At 44.6% G+C, this 17105-nt stretch overlaps 1 protein-coding gene across 1 annotated transcript in view; it reads right to left on the bottom strand.

Annotated features, from left to right (window-relative positions):
• The window catches only part of Unc79 (unc-79 homolog, NALCN channel complex subunit), a 192166-nt gene that overhangs the window by 109750 nt on the left and 65311 nt on the right, over positions 1–17105 (bottom strand). The window contains 11 exon segments of the mRNA XM_038337440.1: positions 3297–3395; positions 3398–3437; positions 7721–7948; positions 10715–10803; positions 10806–10844; positions 10847–10867; positions 10870–10903; positions 10905–10937; positions 12895–13035; positions 14559–14682; positions 15181–15371. Coding sequence (XP_038193368.1) covers positions 3297–3395; positions 3398–3437; positions 7721–7948; positions 10715–10803; positions 10806–10844; positions 10847–10867; positions 10870–10903; positions 10905–10937; positions 12895–13035; positions 14559–14682; positions 15181–15371 — 1039 coding nt within the window.

Consider the following 17105-nt stretch of genomic DNA (forward strand, 5'->3'; position numbering starts at 1 on the left):
TCAGCCTCCATTTTTCGTGGCAGAGCTTCCATGTTAGCCCAGTGTCTTTGACTGCCTGAACCACCCCAGACTCCGCCTGTGCTCCTGTGGGTGAAGGGACCTCATAATTAAAAGGAGACAGGAAGGTATGGAAGAGAGAGGTGCAGGTTGATGAGCTCCTAAGGAGAGTTTATGCTACAGACTGGCAAACAAGGCCTTTGAAACAGATGATGGTTTCCAAATGTAAACACTGCTCCTGGATGTCTCTTCCTGGGAGGTTCTCTAATCTCTGCAGCTACAACAAGGCAACACTACAGTGTTCATACTGGCAAGCTCGAGTTACCAGGTTAGCCAGATACCAAAACTAGTGGAATAGTATAGCATAGAGGGAGGAGGGGTTCTCAAGACCCTCACCCCTAGCTAAGAAGCTTTTGACATTTGATGGCTTTGGGCAGGAGGAAGAGTCAGTTTTCTGGAAGACTGTGGTCTGTCCTGCCCAGTAGATGGTCTCACACACGAGTACATGCCCTGCACAAACTGGAGTCTATGGGATAGTAAAAAAAAAAAGTTGGAGCAATGGGGAGGTTGGGGATGGGTTTGGGAAGAGTTATAGAGGGGAGGGATGAATGTGATCAAAATACATGGTAAGAAATTTTCAGAGTTAATAAAAATATTATGTATTTTTAAAAACCCCTGCAAGATGGGCCAAATAATGTGCCACTGTAAGTTGTGGCAATTCCTAGCATCAGCGACAATGACAGCCAAATCTCTTGGCTGATACATCAGCGAGTTTCGTGATGATCTTCTACTCAAAGGCACTTTATACATTGTTATCAGCACCCAGCTCTGTTATGGTTGATGTGAAAGTGAACATACAGCTTTGGCGGTAGACATAGTTGTGTCTACGAGAAATCCTTCCTGCAAAATGCAGAAAGAGGAAACACGAAAAGGATGTGGAAATTGCTGAGCCCATTCGTGCAGCACCAAGGTTCCCTGAGCAGGAGCCCAGGACCACCACTGATGGCCACAGGGCACAGGCAGTACCAGTTTCTGAGTGGCAGGGAACATTGGTCTAGGAAAATATTACAGGAGACACACATTATTCTGTTTCGTCCATTTTGGTTTTGGGCTTTTATATAAGAATCTCACAATGTACTCCAGAACAACTCAGAATCCATGATCCTCCTGCCTCAGAACATGCAAGCATTACAGACATACTCAGGAGTAAGTTGGTTTGTTTTTGGTTTTTGGAGTGAGCTTACAACGGCATCTCACAAGGAGGCAAAAGACAAAAGGAGGAAATCAGGCTGAGGCTGAGACTGTAACAGGAGCCTCGAAGCAGGACCCAGGGGAGGCAAATGTTTTAAAAAGTAGAATTTGACGAACTTCGTAAGGAAGAACAGAAGAGGCCTCTGTAACCACAGCGTCTACATATGCAGACTCAGCGAAGTGAGGCTCACTGGAGAGCCGGGCTGCTTCTGCTCTGAATGCACACAGATGTTTTTATGCCATTATTTTGTAAACAACACGGGCTTTAGAGTAACTCAATGATAGTGCACTTTGCCTTGCAGGCACAAGGCCCTAGGTTCAGTATTGCAAAACAAACTTAAGCATTATAAGTCATCTGAGGACAGTTTAAAATAAATGGGAGGACAAGTATAAGTTATGAATGATTACTATACCATTTTATATCAGAGCCTGGGCACTTACAGAGAAGGAGGTGCTGTGTCCTAGAACCAATGAACTAGAAGGCCGAGGCAGGAGAATTAATGCAAATTCAAAACCAAACCTGGGGTACATGGTGTACATCTATCTCAAAAATAACAAAAAGAAGTGATAATTACTAGAGTTGTGTGCTATGAAATAAAACTGTTTCCACAGAAAGAGCATAAATTATTAGATCCTGAATGAAGTCTTTGCTTCCCTTAGGTATAAAGCTCAACAGAAACACAACTCCAGCTGTGTCAGCAGCTGCAACCAAGGTCATTGCTTCTAAGAAACCAGGAGGTCTGGGTTCCAGCTCCTGCCTCTACTAACCCTACAGTGTCTGATTTCCTAATTCTCTGGCCCTGTCCACTACAGAATCTGAGGTAGAGGCTACGGTCTTTTTCGGTTTTTTGAATACATATCGAGTGTATGTAATAAATGAATTACATAAGTCACTGGACCATAGGCAAGTCACTTGGCCTCCCTGGGCTTTGGTTTTTCATTTTTGAAGATGAGAAAGAGAGAGAGAGAGAGAGAGAGAGAGAGAGAGAGAGAGAGAGAGAGAGAGAGAGAGAGAGAGAACATAGGACAGGCAGGCACTCTAGTGGAAGCTGAATGGAGAGCTTCATTCATTTGCCTTCATTTTCTCACCAATTCCCATCCTGATGGAGGAAGTTACAGAGGAAGGAACACGGAGCCTTTACTACACAGAACCAGTGAACACATCACCTCCTTCCAGCTTAGTTTTCAATAGAGTTAATGTGAGTCAAAGAGTCAGTCTATTAACCATTTATAGCATCCATCTGTGTAGAAGCAGTTAGTTAGAGCAAGGATTCTTTTAGTGATATCATGAACCACAGAAGAGAGTCCCCTTAGAATGGTTGCCATTCACCAAATAAAGCCCATGTTTCCTGATTCCAGAGTGGCACTTCCAGGAACAAGACAGTTTAAGATAGTAGAAGTAGAAATTCTTAAAGGCGGCCCAAATCTGTCTCAGGTCCATAACAAGCCACATAGCATCTCCGTTCAGATCGAGGGACGAGGCTTTCCCATTCATGAGGGAACATCTTAACTCTGTCTGAGCGTGAGGAGGTAAGGAATGATTCCCCAATTGGTCTGCCATCTTGGGGTCCTCAGTTCACACACCAATAGCCTTTAAGGAAATTATAAAGAAGCTATCCTTCCAACCACAAGGGATGACCAGCCATGGAACACAGCTAGGCAAGGTGCATCTGTTTAGGTTCTTGGCCAACCTCCCAAGATGCAGATGCTGTGTGGACACAAGTTTTGTTGCCTCTATACATTTGACTTTGACTACATGCCCCAAGTGGCTATTGAGACTGTTAGCATCCTCCACCGCAGCCATTCTCAGTTTTTTCTGCACAGAGAACTTAGAGCACTATGTAAGCTTCACATTAGGTCTCTATATACCAGGATGGGTTTCTGCTCGTAACAAGATTCTGGAGCCAGGAAGACACTTGGGGGTTGGCATTCCTTCCTAACATGGTAGGAAATGCTTCATCCTGAACAATCTACACTAAAGAAGCAACATTGGACTTTTCCAACCAGAAAGTGTACACCCCTTACTCCAATCAGCCAAGTTCACCTACCAGCATTTTCTGAGGGCGCCGTATGGGTGCCTGGATTCTCTCCATGCTTGGCTGCTGGGTTCTCCTCCTCCTCTCCCTCATGCCCTATAATGAACTCTGCTTGGAAGAAAGGAGGCTATCTTCAAGGCTGTCTGTGGGCTCCTGCAATAGATACAGAGTGGCCAGGTGAGGGGCCATAAAGAAACAGCTTGGTTTAAGTCAGCAAAGGTGGATCAGCCTGTTCTACCCCAACTCATGCTGGCCAAGAGAAAAGCCTGCACCAGCACTTATATCCGTGCTACTGAGAGGTGTTCTGCGGTGGCTGAGCAAAGATTTGCCTTCATTAGGTACAAGAAAATAGAACATCGAAACCATTGCCTGATCTCCTGGACAGCTCCCCCATCTTTCTTAGTCCCAGAGATCAGCATCCCATTCACATCTTATTTAGGAGCTAATGTTTTTAGACATGATGTCAATTCTGGTTGAATCTATGACTTAGGAAACAAGAAGTTGACTGTAACATGTGAGTAAAGGGAGCAAAGGTATACAGCTCAAGTGTCTATCAGCAGACAGATGGAGCGACAAAATGTCTATCCACACAATGGGTTGTTACTCAGGCTTTACAGGGAGATGCTAATGCATGCTACACCTCGGAGAAAGCTTGGGGACATGATGTCATCACAAGAGACAAACGCTGTAGGCACTCACTTAGACATCTACAGTAGTCAGTGTCATAGAAATGGTTAGTAGGAGCTGGGGACAGAGAGACGGGCAACTGTTAAAAGTCCTGGAGATTGGCACATGCCTTTAATCCCAGCACTTGGGAAGCAGAGGCAGGCAGATCTCTGTGAGTTCAAGGACAGCCTGGTCTACAGAGTGAGTTCCAGGACAGGCTCCAAAACTATACAGGGAAACACTGTCCCTAAAAATCAAAACAAACAAACAAACAAGTCCTGGAGATTTGTTGGTTGCAAAATAATGTTCATATGCCAGCAGCACTCATATATATTATATATATATATAATATATACATATATTATATAATATATATATTTCATGTATAAAACAAAATGCAAAAACAGGAAGTAAAGAGAAAAGAAAGTTCTTTTTAAAGAGTGTATTACGATCTATACTCAGGAAGCAGAGGCTGGATGAGCCAGAGTTCACGGCCAGCCTGGACTACATAGCAAGACCCTATCTCAGACAGCAAGGTGGAGGAATACATGAGGTGTGACAATTATTTAATTATCTAAGGTGCAACTATTCTATCCTTTTTCTTCCCAGTGTCATTTTTAAATAGCCTCTTGAAATTATCCTTTAATTTTACTAATACTTTAACCAACAATTATTCTTAAAGAATTATTTGACAGCTAGTTCAAAACGAACAGACAAAGGTTCAGGCAAAGGACATCAGAAGGGAAAGTAGTGCTGAGACCGTGGCTGACGGGGTGGGACTAGGGATCAGGCAGATCACAGACAGGCAGAGAGAAAAAGGGGCTGCAAACGGATAATAAAGACAGGAATCATACTCATAACCAAAGACAATGGCCTGAAGTGGGCTTCTTTGCTCCACTAGGCCTCCCTGCTGTGGGACTGATCAGGACAGTTTGAGATGTATTGGCTTCCTTGTTCCAAACTGACCAACCCTATATGATCCCTCAAAGACCCTTGGAGCTCTTGACCCTCACAAGCCTTCCTCTGCCTTATCTATGTGTGCCAATGAAGCCTCTCCTTCGCTCTCTATCTGTGTCTCTCTCTGTGCGTGCGTGCGTGCATGCATGCGTGAGTGTGTGTGTGTTGTGTGTGTGTGTGTGTTTGTGAGTAGGGGGAGAGAGAGAAAGAGCGCACGGAGAGAGGGTGAGGAAGCATGTATGCGTTGGGTGTTTCCTCACCTCTAACAAAAGCCTTCCTCTCCCCTGCTGGTTCTGTTTGCTGTGTCTGAGACCTCCCCTGTTGTCACCTACTGCACTGGAGAATTTTTCTGCCTTTCAATTCTTTAACTGACAGGGAAAAGGAACCTGGTCAAGGTCTCTGAAAAATACCTTTGCCAGTTTCACAGGTTTAAGGAGGCTGGCTCTGTTCCCAGGCTACCTCTAAACAAGACAGCCAGTCACATTGTAAACTGGGTCTCATACGGAGAGTCGTCTGCCGTTTGCTGATTTATCTACAAGCACCAGGACTCCACAAACCTGGTACAGTGACCGGACTGGCATTACCAGCCTTGGAAACTAGCCCAGACCTTCTGCCAGCCCTTCCTCCAGGTGCTCATCTCACTGTGCCCTCCGCTTTACCCAGGAAGAGGAGGGGAAACTAAGATGTCCAGTTCAGGTGATGGAAACCATGCTCCAGGACAGACATCTCTCTTAGGAGAGCTGCTCTTCCAGCTGAATTTCAAAGAAAAACAGAACCCTTGGCTTCATCTCCAAATCTATATTAAGGTTTTGATCATCATGAGAACATTAGAGACATGAAGGATTGTTTGGAGCGGCTCGGGCTCTCTACATTTATGCTTAATTTTCCTCTTTGTCTTAGATGGCCCAAACCAGCTGGGATGAGAGCTCAAGACAACCCCTGTGACCTCTGCCCCTTACCACATCATCCTCTACAGAGACGCCTATGATTTTGTAGAGACATTTCCTCGTGGGCTTGTTTTCAAACTGCACACTATCACCACTTTCCAAGGGCACAAAGGACCCTCCAAATGCAGAATTCCCGGGGCTTTTCTTTTCCTCTCACTTGGAATGTGGGTTCAGTATCCCTCCTGGTGGGGCACTGCCTCCTGTCCTTGATTTCTTCGTTATGCTCTCCTTGATCTTCTCTCATGACTCTGGCCTGTTTTTGAAGGTTTACCTTTCGTCCTCTCTTCTTTTTTCCACTCTGAATAGTTGGTTCTTCCCAGAGTTAGAGTACATTACTGCAAACCATCTCTTTCTTTCCAAGCTTTCTCTTAGGCATGAGATACTACACTCATGATGCAGGGCAGCTCTTCTTGGGCAGTCAAGCTGTGTGCCAGTTTGTTCCCTCTAAGCCCTGTTGAGATTGTCCCTGTTGTGATATTGAGGCGGGGACCAGGTGGATCTTTTAAAAGGTGATTAGAGCTTCCCCACTACAAATTAACCCCATATATCATTTGGGTGACATTCTCTAAGTCTTGAATTCTTTTTCCTGTCTTCAGCTTACTGCAGCTATAAACTCAGGGCTCATATCCCTCAAGGACTCCTGGTCCCATCATCCTGAGGCTGGTCCCAAAGTCCCTCTCCTAGGCCCCAGGGCTACTCTGTTCATATCTTGCCTGCAATAATCATCACACTGACTTGTGGTTGTCTGTTTACTTAAGTATATCCAAGTCACTCTCAGCTGTTTTGGTTTTTAGCAGACCTGGGGATAGAACTCAGGGCTTTGTGCCTGCTAGGCAGGGACACTCTACCACTGAGCTAAACCTCCAGACAGACCCCTACCTAGATTCCTGGCTTCAATCTCTATTGCCTCACCATCTGTTTTGGTGGCTGGTTTTATTTGGTTTTTGGTTTGGCTGTTTTTCAATTACATTGTATTATATGCTGACAAGTTGACAAGGATGAATCTGGAAGACATTATGTTTTGGTAATAAACGAAGCAGATCAAGCAAATGTAACCTATTCTCACTTGCATGAGGAATGGAAAACAGCTAAGTTCAGAGTGGTGGACAATGGGCAGAAGTTAAAGACAATGGGGGTGGGGAGAGAATTTTATAGGAAGTTCCCAATGGCTGAGTTTAAAAGACATAATATTATGTTAAGACAGGACTAGAAGGTTAATAGGACTGCCTGCTGAAGGCATACTTATAGCTTATGCGTGATATTTCAAAAAGTGTTGGATCTTTTTAGAGAAGTAGTAACTTTTGACACTAAAAATGACCGGGGCAATCTCTGAAGAAGCAGAAAAAAGATGGCTCGGAAAACTCAGTTTCATCTACCTCTGATAGCCCCAAGTATATTTTGGTGTTATGTGTGCCCTTTAAAGTATGCTATACAGGAAACATGCTAAAGTATGAGTCACTGAAATGTGGCATCCACCAGAGGTCAGTTCTTTATGTGGCTTTTCCTGATAGCAAAGCATGAACATAAGCGGAAAAGAGAATGGGTTTTCTTCATGTTGATGAAGCTGGTGAGTTCCTTGGATCCCGGATCCATCACAATCTACTTCATATTAATTGTATTAACGTACTATGTCCATTACTATTTAAACTTGTTCATAAACATAACTGAGTGATAAAATCCTATAGGGGGTACCATTAATGTTCTGTGTTGTGAAAACTCTGTGAATGGAGCTGCTGCCATTCAACGTTAGCACTTAAACACAATTCTGTATCCTGTGTCCCCATCTCCTGTCCTAGACTACAGTCAAACAGCCCCATCACTCCGGCTTTGCTTATCGTAAGCCATCTCGTTCCTTCAGCTGCTTACCACCAGCCGGCTTTCGTCTTTGGGAGCTAGCCTCTCCAAGAGTTCACAAGCAAGCTGGTAGCAGAGGATACTAGACTGGCATAAGTTGCACTCCTTGGCCTTTTTGTCCTTCTGGCAGCTGTGGGAGCCCCCCCAGGGGGCCTGGAAGACATTGTTGATGATAGAAATAATGTCCTTTGACAAACTGTGCTCCAAACCCATCGTGATGCCATCATCTTGTAACTCCATCTGAAAGACACACCAAAGGACAGAGAAAGAAAGAGAGGAAGGAAGAGAAAGAAGACAGAGTTTGGTTCTTAATCCATCATTCTCTTGGTATAATACTTGTCAATAATTCAATTACTTTAAAACAATATATGTTTAAAAGCCATGAAGACACACTGCTTTCTAACATCCATCTAAAAATAGTATAAATACAAAATAAAATATACAGATTATCCTTAAAATTATGTGTGTCATTAGAGATGGCTCTGAGCCACCATGTATTTAGATTCAAACCTGGGTCCTCTGGAAGAGCAGACAGTGTTCTTAACCACGGACCCATCTCTCTAGTCCCCGTGGCCTGATTTGTTTGTTTTTTATTCTAGAACAATCCAAGATTACATAATTTGTTCTGTTTTCCAGTATCTCTCTCCCTCTCCCCCCCCCCCCTTCTGAAATACGGTCTCACTGTAAAGCCCTATCCGGCTCAGTACTCACTATGTAGACCAGGCTGACCTTGAACTAGCACCAATCCTCCTGTCTCATCCTCTCAAGTGTGAGAATTAAAAACAGGTGCCATTGTGCTGGTGGAGAGAGTGACTTTTCATCCCTGTGGTGCTGGTAACTGCACACTTCTCACATAGCCAGGTAGGCACTGTGCCACTGACCTGTGTCCCCAGCCCTTCAGCCATTGTCTAGAACGGCTCCTCGCTCATTTTTATTCCTGCCCCTGATTTTCTAAGAATATACTTCATAATATCAATATTCTATTATTTTATAAAATGTATCTCAAATAGAATTTGTTTTATTTTTGCACATGAACTGATTTGAGCCACACATTGGAATGGGGGGAAGCTCACACATGTGATATTATATCCTCTCTGGTTGTTGCATCAAGAGGCAGGGGCTGGAGAGGTGGCTCGGCATTTAAGAGCACTGCTGCTTCTCCAGAGGACCTGAGTTCAGTTCCCAGCACCTGTGTCAGGCTGATTGCAACTGCAGCAATCTCCAGCAGCAGGGGACCCAGTGCCTATAACTCCAGCAGCAGGGGACCCAGCACTCTCTTGTGGGCTCCAGGAGCACCTGTACTCACACTGCATCCCCACCTAGACACGTGCACACAATTTCACTCTTAAAAACCTCGTGTCAGGAAGCACAGGAGAGAATTACCGATGGGAGCCTGTGATCTCCTCAGTTTCTCTACTAGAAAGTGACTATAATGATGCATTGTACTCCTGGGCTCAGTTTCTGCCAAAATCCAACCACCAGCCAAGGACACAACAGTTGGAAAATGATCACCGCATCTTTCCTGATTTTTTCTTCTTTTCAGACTTTCTTTCTTGCCTAAACCATGCAGTGTCAACAGCTATTCCTATCACCCTCACATGGTATTAGGTGTTATAAGTAGCAGAGATAAGATTTAAGCACGGGATGTACATGATGCTTTTATGGTATTGTTGTTTACAAATCCTGGTATCTCCTATATGAGATTTGAACATCCATGGATTTTTGGTGTCTGTGAATGTTCTTGGAATCTCTGCAAGCTGCTGTACATGACCTGTGTGATTTCTGTTTCTTATCAGACTCTCAGCTACCGGTTTTTAACCTGGTGGATGCCTGAATCAGTTACGATTGCATGGCTTCAAAGGCCATATTCCAAATCATTCCCCACCCCCGTACTTGCTGCTGTGTAGTCTCTCACTAGAGGAGCCATTGCTCCTTCTCTACTGTGCTGTCCATCTGACTATTCCTGTACCTGTGCAGTCACATGATCTGCTAAAATCAGTTATTCTGCGGCTCAGGCTATCCACGTGTGGTTAGTGCAATCTCCTTCAAACTGGCTCTACGTTCTCCTAACGCGTCCACACCATTCTCTTTCTCGTTTGTGGTATCAGGACTCAAACCCTTGCATCCAGAGGCCCCGCTCTACCAGTAAGCTACATCCCTAGCCTTCCACAATCTTTTAAAATAGTTCCTTAATTACTGATGCTGTGAAATTTTCCAGACTCTCCCTTGTCTCAACTTTGGGACTGGGCATTTCTCTAAGGAACCCTGGCTCCTTTCCTTGGATCATAGTACTTAGAAACCAAGATCTGGACAGCAGGTGAGAAACAACATTATTTAAATGTGTAAAATTATACAGAGTGATGAGTTTTAAAAGGCGTGTCTTTTTAAATACACATGTAGGCAACATATCCCCCCACAAATGCACACTCAAAATAAGTAAATAATTTTTAAATTTGGCTGAGTTTATTTTTTGTTTTGATAGAAATATGTTTATATTAATTCTAAAATGAAAGTTTCTGTGAGTTAGACAGTAGCGCTGTCTAACTTGAGTGCTCTGGAGTGTGGGGCAGATACCAAGCTTGCAGCTTAGTCTCACAACAACTCATTAAGAAAGTGGGGTCAACAACATCTAAAGAATTTGAGAGCAGGGTGTTGAGGGTTCTTTGAATTATTCTTTTAATTTTCTGTAAATCCAAAATAATTTCAAATTTTTAAATTATGAGGAAACATCCTTCTCATCAGAGCCTTTTCAACTTTTAAAATTCCCTTAGGAGATCAGTTTATTAAACATACCTAAATTATCCCCATTGCTACAAAAGTCTGCATTGACCTTCCTGATAATAGCAGTAACCCTGCAGATAGTCACATAAGTCGTTTGGACTCCTTAGGAGGTTCTCAGAGTCTGATGTTGCCCCGCGTCAATGAGAGCAAAGAGGCCCACCCAATAGACAGAATCTCTAGGACAGGACCTAACCTGGGAACTAAAGGAATCTCATGCTCTACTACCTGCTTTAGGAGAAGATCAAACATGAGGATGAAACAATTTAGATTCATGTCATCATCTTCACAGTCAAAATCAATAGTCCTTCCTCCTGGTGCCCAAAATTCTTGAAAGGGCTCCGAAATGGACTACGCATGGGCTCCGGAATGGACTCTGCGAGGGCTATGGAACGGACTCAACATATTGTGCTGGACCTCGCCGACCAGGATCAAGAGGAGCGACACTCACCTGGAAGAAAGCACACCAGCAAACGCAAATGACTTCATGAGGCTCCAAGGACTCTCCCTGGTGTGTGAGGACCCCAGGGAACGGCATCTCCTGCTCTGTCATACTGGCTTCCCCCAAATTATTTGTACCTCCAGACATGATATATCCCCATAAAATGTGTATGCAAGGAAGAAAACACCCACAATTCCATAGTCTAGAAAGGAGTTGGGATCCCTGAAGAATGAAGGTGCCTGCCGTCATTTTCCTACTATCAAATGGCGCCAGAATAATCTACAGTGGCTAAACTACTGAAAACTGGTTGAACATGAGAAATATAAAGGTAAAATATTTTAAAATAATTTTTAAATTATAATATTTGAACTTCTAGGACTGAAGGGGCTTTAGAATGACCCCTAAGATTATAATGCTCAAACTGCTCATGAGAGAAGATACAAATGCGCCTGTTGGTGCTGGCTGTTTCCCATGTGCCCAGCCAAGCCCCTCCCAAGGGCCTCACGGAGCTTTTCTACCTCTGTCCCTTACTGTCTCTCAGCTGCCCCTCTGCCGCTTTGGTGTCCGGGTGGGACTCCAGTCAGTGGTGGGCACCAGAAGAGCACAGGGCTGCAGACGTCAGAGCAGAAATACTTCTGCCACTTCTGCCCTGCGGTGCATCTGAGGTAACCACTCTCTGGTGACTGTGGCCAGCCATCTAGTGGAGTGCCACCCTCCAGGATGGCTGCTGGAGTTGTGTGTCCTTCAGGCCCACAGGTACAGTGGTTTGTGGCTGAGCTATCACTGGGTGAGGGTGCTTCACTCGTCCTTGTGTGTCTTTAACCACTCTCGTCACTTCCCCCGGCAGAATCCCCACTAGACTCTCCCCTTTTTTACTAAGAGGGCAATAAATCTGCAGTGGAGTCCTATCTGCCATGTCTGTGTGTCATGCTCAACTGCCATTTCATCCCATGAGGGACCATCTGGCGGTCAGGAAGCACAGCAAACAGCACTCAGTTCCAGGTAAAGAAGGATCACCCGTCTGAATCCAGAGCACACATTCACACTGTCGCTTCACTGGATCTAAGTTTTCAGCAACTGCAGGAACGAGGATGATGGGTTCTTACAGTCTGCGCTAATGCAGTGTGAAACATCCACAGAGTGAAAGGCCTGTGAGCTTGTTATACAACCTTTGAGTGCAAAAGGCAAGAAAACAAGGTGGGCCACTGGTTCCTACGGAGAGGTAGGCAATGGTCATTTTCAAAGAAAAAAAAAACCCACAAGTTACAATCTATGATCCCATAACCTCATTAGGGTTTCTGATCCCCAGACGTCAGTGTGATTTGGGGAGCATTCTGGGACAAGCTTGCCATGCGGACACTTGAGGTCCCTTCACCTCTCAGGAACTGCTGCTCATGGTCTGAGAACATCCTTGCACCTACAGAAAGTCTTTCAGGTCCTCCAAGGACATGTTACAAAGCACACCAGCCATTCTTAGGCATTTTTCTCACTCACAAAGATACAATGAAAAGACCTCAGCTGATTTTACAACACGGTATCACTTAAAGTCCCCCACCAATTGACCATGTTTTCCCCAAACACAAACAAACAAAGTCACCCCAATTCTTCCCTCTAAGTGAAATACTGATCTTTGGTAACTAGAAAAGAATTCCTATTTACCAGGAAATGTCTTACCCCAGAGGAAAGAACATAAGCAGGAAAAAATTACTCTCATTCTCTCAATAGTAAGAGAAGGCAAATTAAATTAAAAGAAATGAAACACAGTAACTACCGATTATTAAGGCTATATCAAGTTTGTCTTTAACAAATGTTTTCTTATTTAATGTAATTAAAAGATTAATGGAATGGAACATGATACAATCTTCCCAAAGAGATTTCTAATGATGCTATTTTGGAGGCCAGAATGGCCGGCAAGGGTCTCCCAAGTCTTAACAAGTAGGACAAGAATAGTCATGGCAATAATTACCCTTCGTGCTGCGGCGTTCCCTGACAGCTCATTGGTTCTTGATTTTTTTTGATTTGCCAACTCTTTAACAGAATTAACACCATCAGAAAACATACTTATCAAGAGCTGAAGCGGAACCGTGATGTCTAACTCCGATAATACCTGAGGAAAAACACACACACAAACACACCCAAAAAGTAAATTTTCAAACTCAGAAAACTAAACTCAATTTTCTCTATGTAAACTACTGAATGTAAGGACAGTTAGCATAGGCACAGCCATTTTCACACCCAGGAAGTCAGTCATCTTTGGGATTTCCATTTTCCCCTCCCCACTGTACAGTAAGCTGCTGTATCCTTTCCATTGTCTCCCCTGATGCTGTGTCCTCCTCTCTCCCACGCACTATGGAACCTTTTCCTCACCAAGCATCATTGCAGCCCTCGCCCTGGCCCACTCCCACTCTGACTGGAACGCTGCATGCTCTCTTGCTTTCCGGTGCAAGCTCACGTCCTCTTGGGGCAAATGCACCTCATCTGCACATGAACTCTCTGGTGATCCATGCTTCCTCTCTTCAGACAGAATGAATCCACCCTCCTCTCCTCTTAGATCTCCCTTTATGGCTTTCTGGGAACGACTGCCACTTTCGCTGGGTTTAATTACTGGGGCTGCTTCCCCACTGTCAGTTACTTAGAGGAGAAAGAAATGAGAAGTTTCTAACCCAGCCTTTATGCGGCTCGTACACAAGAGATCAGCAAGTGTTTCCACAGCTAATTATTGTGCGTCAGAATTGAACCCTGTCTAGTCCATTCTCTTCAATCTATGCACTCTCCCAAAGTACCGGGCCAGTACTGGAAACCTCAGTTGCAGCACCGGCACTGAGGAGCAATTGAGAAGGCCCTAAGTTAGATCCCCAGCACCACAAAAGCAAACTTTAAAACAATGTTTCTGCGATCATAATTAAACTATGGATCTGCCCTCATTTTGTGAAAATGTCTAAACTTCATGGGAGGGTATTCGATGTCACAATTTTTATTTTTTTTTAACTGAGTGTTTATTAAATAAAATGCCTATCCAAATGCTAGGAGGAAAACCTGGGTAGCTATAAAGTTAAAAATAATATGTGTCCCTGAATTTGCGGGATTCATAATCAGAAGGAAAACCCCACCCTCCCCCCCCAAAAAATAATGATTAGAAAGGGAAGAATTCCCAAAGGCAGCCTGTGGGATGCTACAGGAAGGAATAATGACCTGGGTGGACTGAGAGCTACAGAAAATTTGAGAGGAGGTAATTTGTGAGGCAGGCTTTAAAAGATTGTGTTCTTTGATGGAGACAGAAGAGGAAGTCATCCCGGGCTGAGAGTACAGCACAAACCATTCCTTCCCTGAGTACTTCTCAATCTTTCCAGGCAAAGGTAATTTCTCTGAGCCCCAGACACCTAGCCAAACACAAGGCCTAAAAGGCCCTACGAGTTTGATAATCTTACCGAATACATTTATCCACTACAGCTACAGCTACATGTATCTGAGATTTAGCGACCTTATCTCCGCACATGTGACTCTAGCCCGCAGCACACTTCCAGAAACACAAAGGTTTGGGGTCTCTGCCAAAGTTCTTCCCCTGTCCCCTAGGCATCTAAAGCCCGGTGACCAAAAGACTGTTCAAAATGGTGGCTTTGTTCAACTCACGTGAAGCCAGAGTAGGGCTTGCTCCTGCACCGTGGAAGGGTATCCTGTAAACCGGCAGCTGATAAAACCAAACATCTCTTCCATGGAAAATGGCAGAGGACACAGCTCTATGTCAAACATTTTGCTGCAAAGCAGAGCAACAGAGGCAAGTGACCGATGGGCACACTCCCAAGACTCCTGGTGCCACGGAAGTGTTCCTAACTAGAACCCCAGAGAGCTAAGGCCTTTAGGTTAACTGCCATGTGTTCTCATCGGGCACTCATAAGTTTCACCACTTTAAGAGGTGAGTCTCCATCACTAAATAGAAACGACCTTATGGCCTGATAACATTACATTTGTGTTCATCCCCATATAGGAATTAATAGAAGAAACTATCCCGGGATCTAAAGACATAAGCAAAGGGAACTGCTCCATGAGAAGAAAACTTTTTCTGAATAGGTTCACACCTTCTGAGCTCAGGTTCTGGCGGCATTTCGCCTGAGCTCTTCACATGGCTCCAGGGGACGGTTAGTGAGTTGTACGGACCACGTAAGATGATCAGCAGCGTGCCGGGCACACAGCGCATGCTCTGTGGCTGTCAGATGGAGCTACGATTAGTGGCTCTGTCAAACTACTTACCCACCTTAATACTTCCCTGAATTCCTTTAACTGGTTGTCAGGGACTTCCGTCCGGATGGCCTCCAGCCATTCTGGCATAATGCACTCCCACACAGACTGGCTGATCACATTGTAGGGGATCAGGCAGAGAATCCTGTTGAGACCTTCCTTTAACTGAGTCACGGTGCTACAGGACTTGTCCCAGTATCCGCCAACCTGGCCAAAAAAATGAAACAAGCTCCTTACAATTACAGTCAAGGGCTTCTTTAGAAGGGAACAGGACTATTAGGAGTCACAGCCCAACAGTCTTCAGAGTGAGGTCGGTGAGACTCTTCAAGTCACCATTAAGATCCATCAGTGCAAAGAGAAGTACCTCTGCAGGAAGACATGAAGTCCTTCAGGGAAATGCCCAGCAGCCGTACAGCTGTGTCAGATAGTAATTCTATTTCTTGTTTTTGAGAAACCTCAAGACAGATCGCCAAAGAGGCCACACTGACTTCCCCCCCACCCCGCCACCAACAATGCACGAAGGCTCCCTTGTCCCCACATCTATGCCAGCATTTGTTGCTGCTTATACTCCTGATGATGGCCGTTCTGATTGGTGAGAGACTGGATCTTTTTTATTTTCAAGACAGGGTTTCTCTGTGTAGATCTGAAAGTCCTGGAACTCACTCTGTAGACCAGGCTGGCCTCAACTCACAGAGATCCACCTGCCTCTGCCTCCCAGCTGCTGGGATTAAGGTGTGGACTACGACGTCCAGGAAGACTGAATCAAAATCGGTTTGAATCCACATTTCCATAATGATTGGGGCTGTTGAACTGCTTTTTAATGTGTTTACTGGCCCTTTGTGCTTTCTTCTTTTGAGGACTTCATGCTAAACTCCATAACAACAAGAAGACGAAGTTACAGGTAGGTCCAGATACTGATCATGGACTGAATTTGAACTCTTCTGCCATGGACTTCCAGAGTCCATGAAGATTTTAATTCCCAAGCTCTCCTCCTACTGTGATGAACAACAGTGAAAAATCAGTCTTTCTGAAGCTGATCAGCATGCAGTTGCTCCTGTCCGCAGACAGACACACTTCCTACTGACACACTCAGCACTGAAGATTTCCCTTCACGAACAGCGTTGTGGTACAGAGTGCTTGCTGTTTCTCTCAACTCTTCATATTCGGCCACAGTCTTTTTTAAATAAAGAAGAACTAAGGTCTAGCCAGGCATGGTAGCAAACTTCTTTGATCCCAGCACTTGGGAAGCAGAGACAGGCCTGAGTTCAAAGCCAGACTGGTCTACAGAGCGAGTTCCAGGACAGGCAGGGCTACATGGAGAAACCCTGTCTTCCAAGTGACAGGGGTATACATGGCCACATGTGGCTTTTCACATCCGCTTCAGTGCTTTGAAGTCAGGCCTTCATGTTTGCCTGGTAAGCACTCCACCATGTAGCCACCTCCATAGTCGGTTTCTAAATATTCTCTCACCCTCCTGGGCCAGCGTCAACAGAGAACTAATATCAGTTGTCCAGATCCTTACTAAGACTGTACATTTTGGGGTCAACAAGATAGTTCAGCAGGTAAAGGTGTCTGCTGCCATATCAAAGCTCCACCTCTCAGACCAGCATGGTAAAGGAAGGAGATAACCAATTACAACAGGTTGTCCTTGGACTCACACACACACACACACACACACACACACACTCACACACACACATATACACACACACGCCTTTGCGTGTACACCTCTCCCCCACCACACAATAAACAAATAAATAAAAGTTTTTTGTTTTTTTTTAATATTGAGTAGTCTTGCCCCAAGGCCTACAAGCCAAAGCTGAATGACTCAAGCTTCATAAGATTTATCCATAGCTGTTCAAGTCCCTCGGGAAATGCACCAAATACCCACAACTTCTACACTGCTCATGGGAAACAAGCGTCACTTGTGACGCTAACATC

The sequence above is a fragment of the Arvicola amphibius genome, chromosome 7 (assembly GCF_903992535.2).
Source record: "Arvicola amphibius chromosome 7, mArvAmp1.2, whole genome shotgun sequence".
NCBI lineage: Eukaryota > Metazoa > Chordata > Mammalia > Rodentia > Cricetidae > Arvicola > Arvicola amphibius.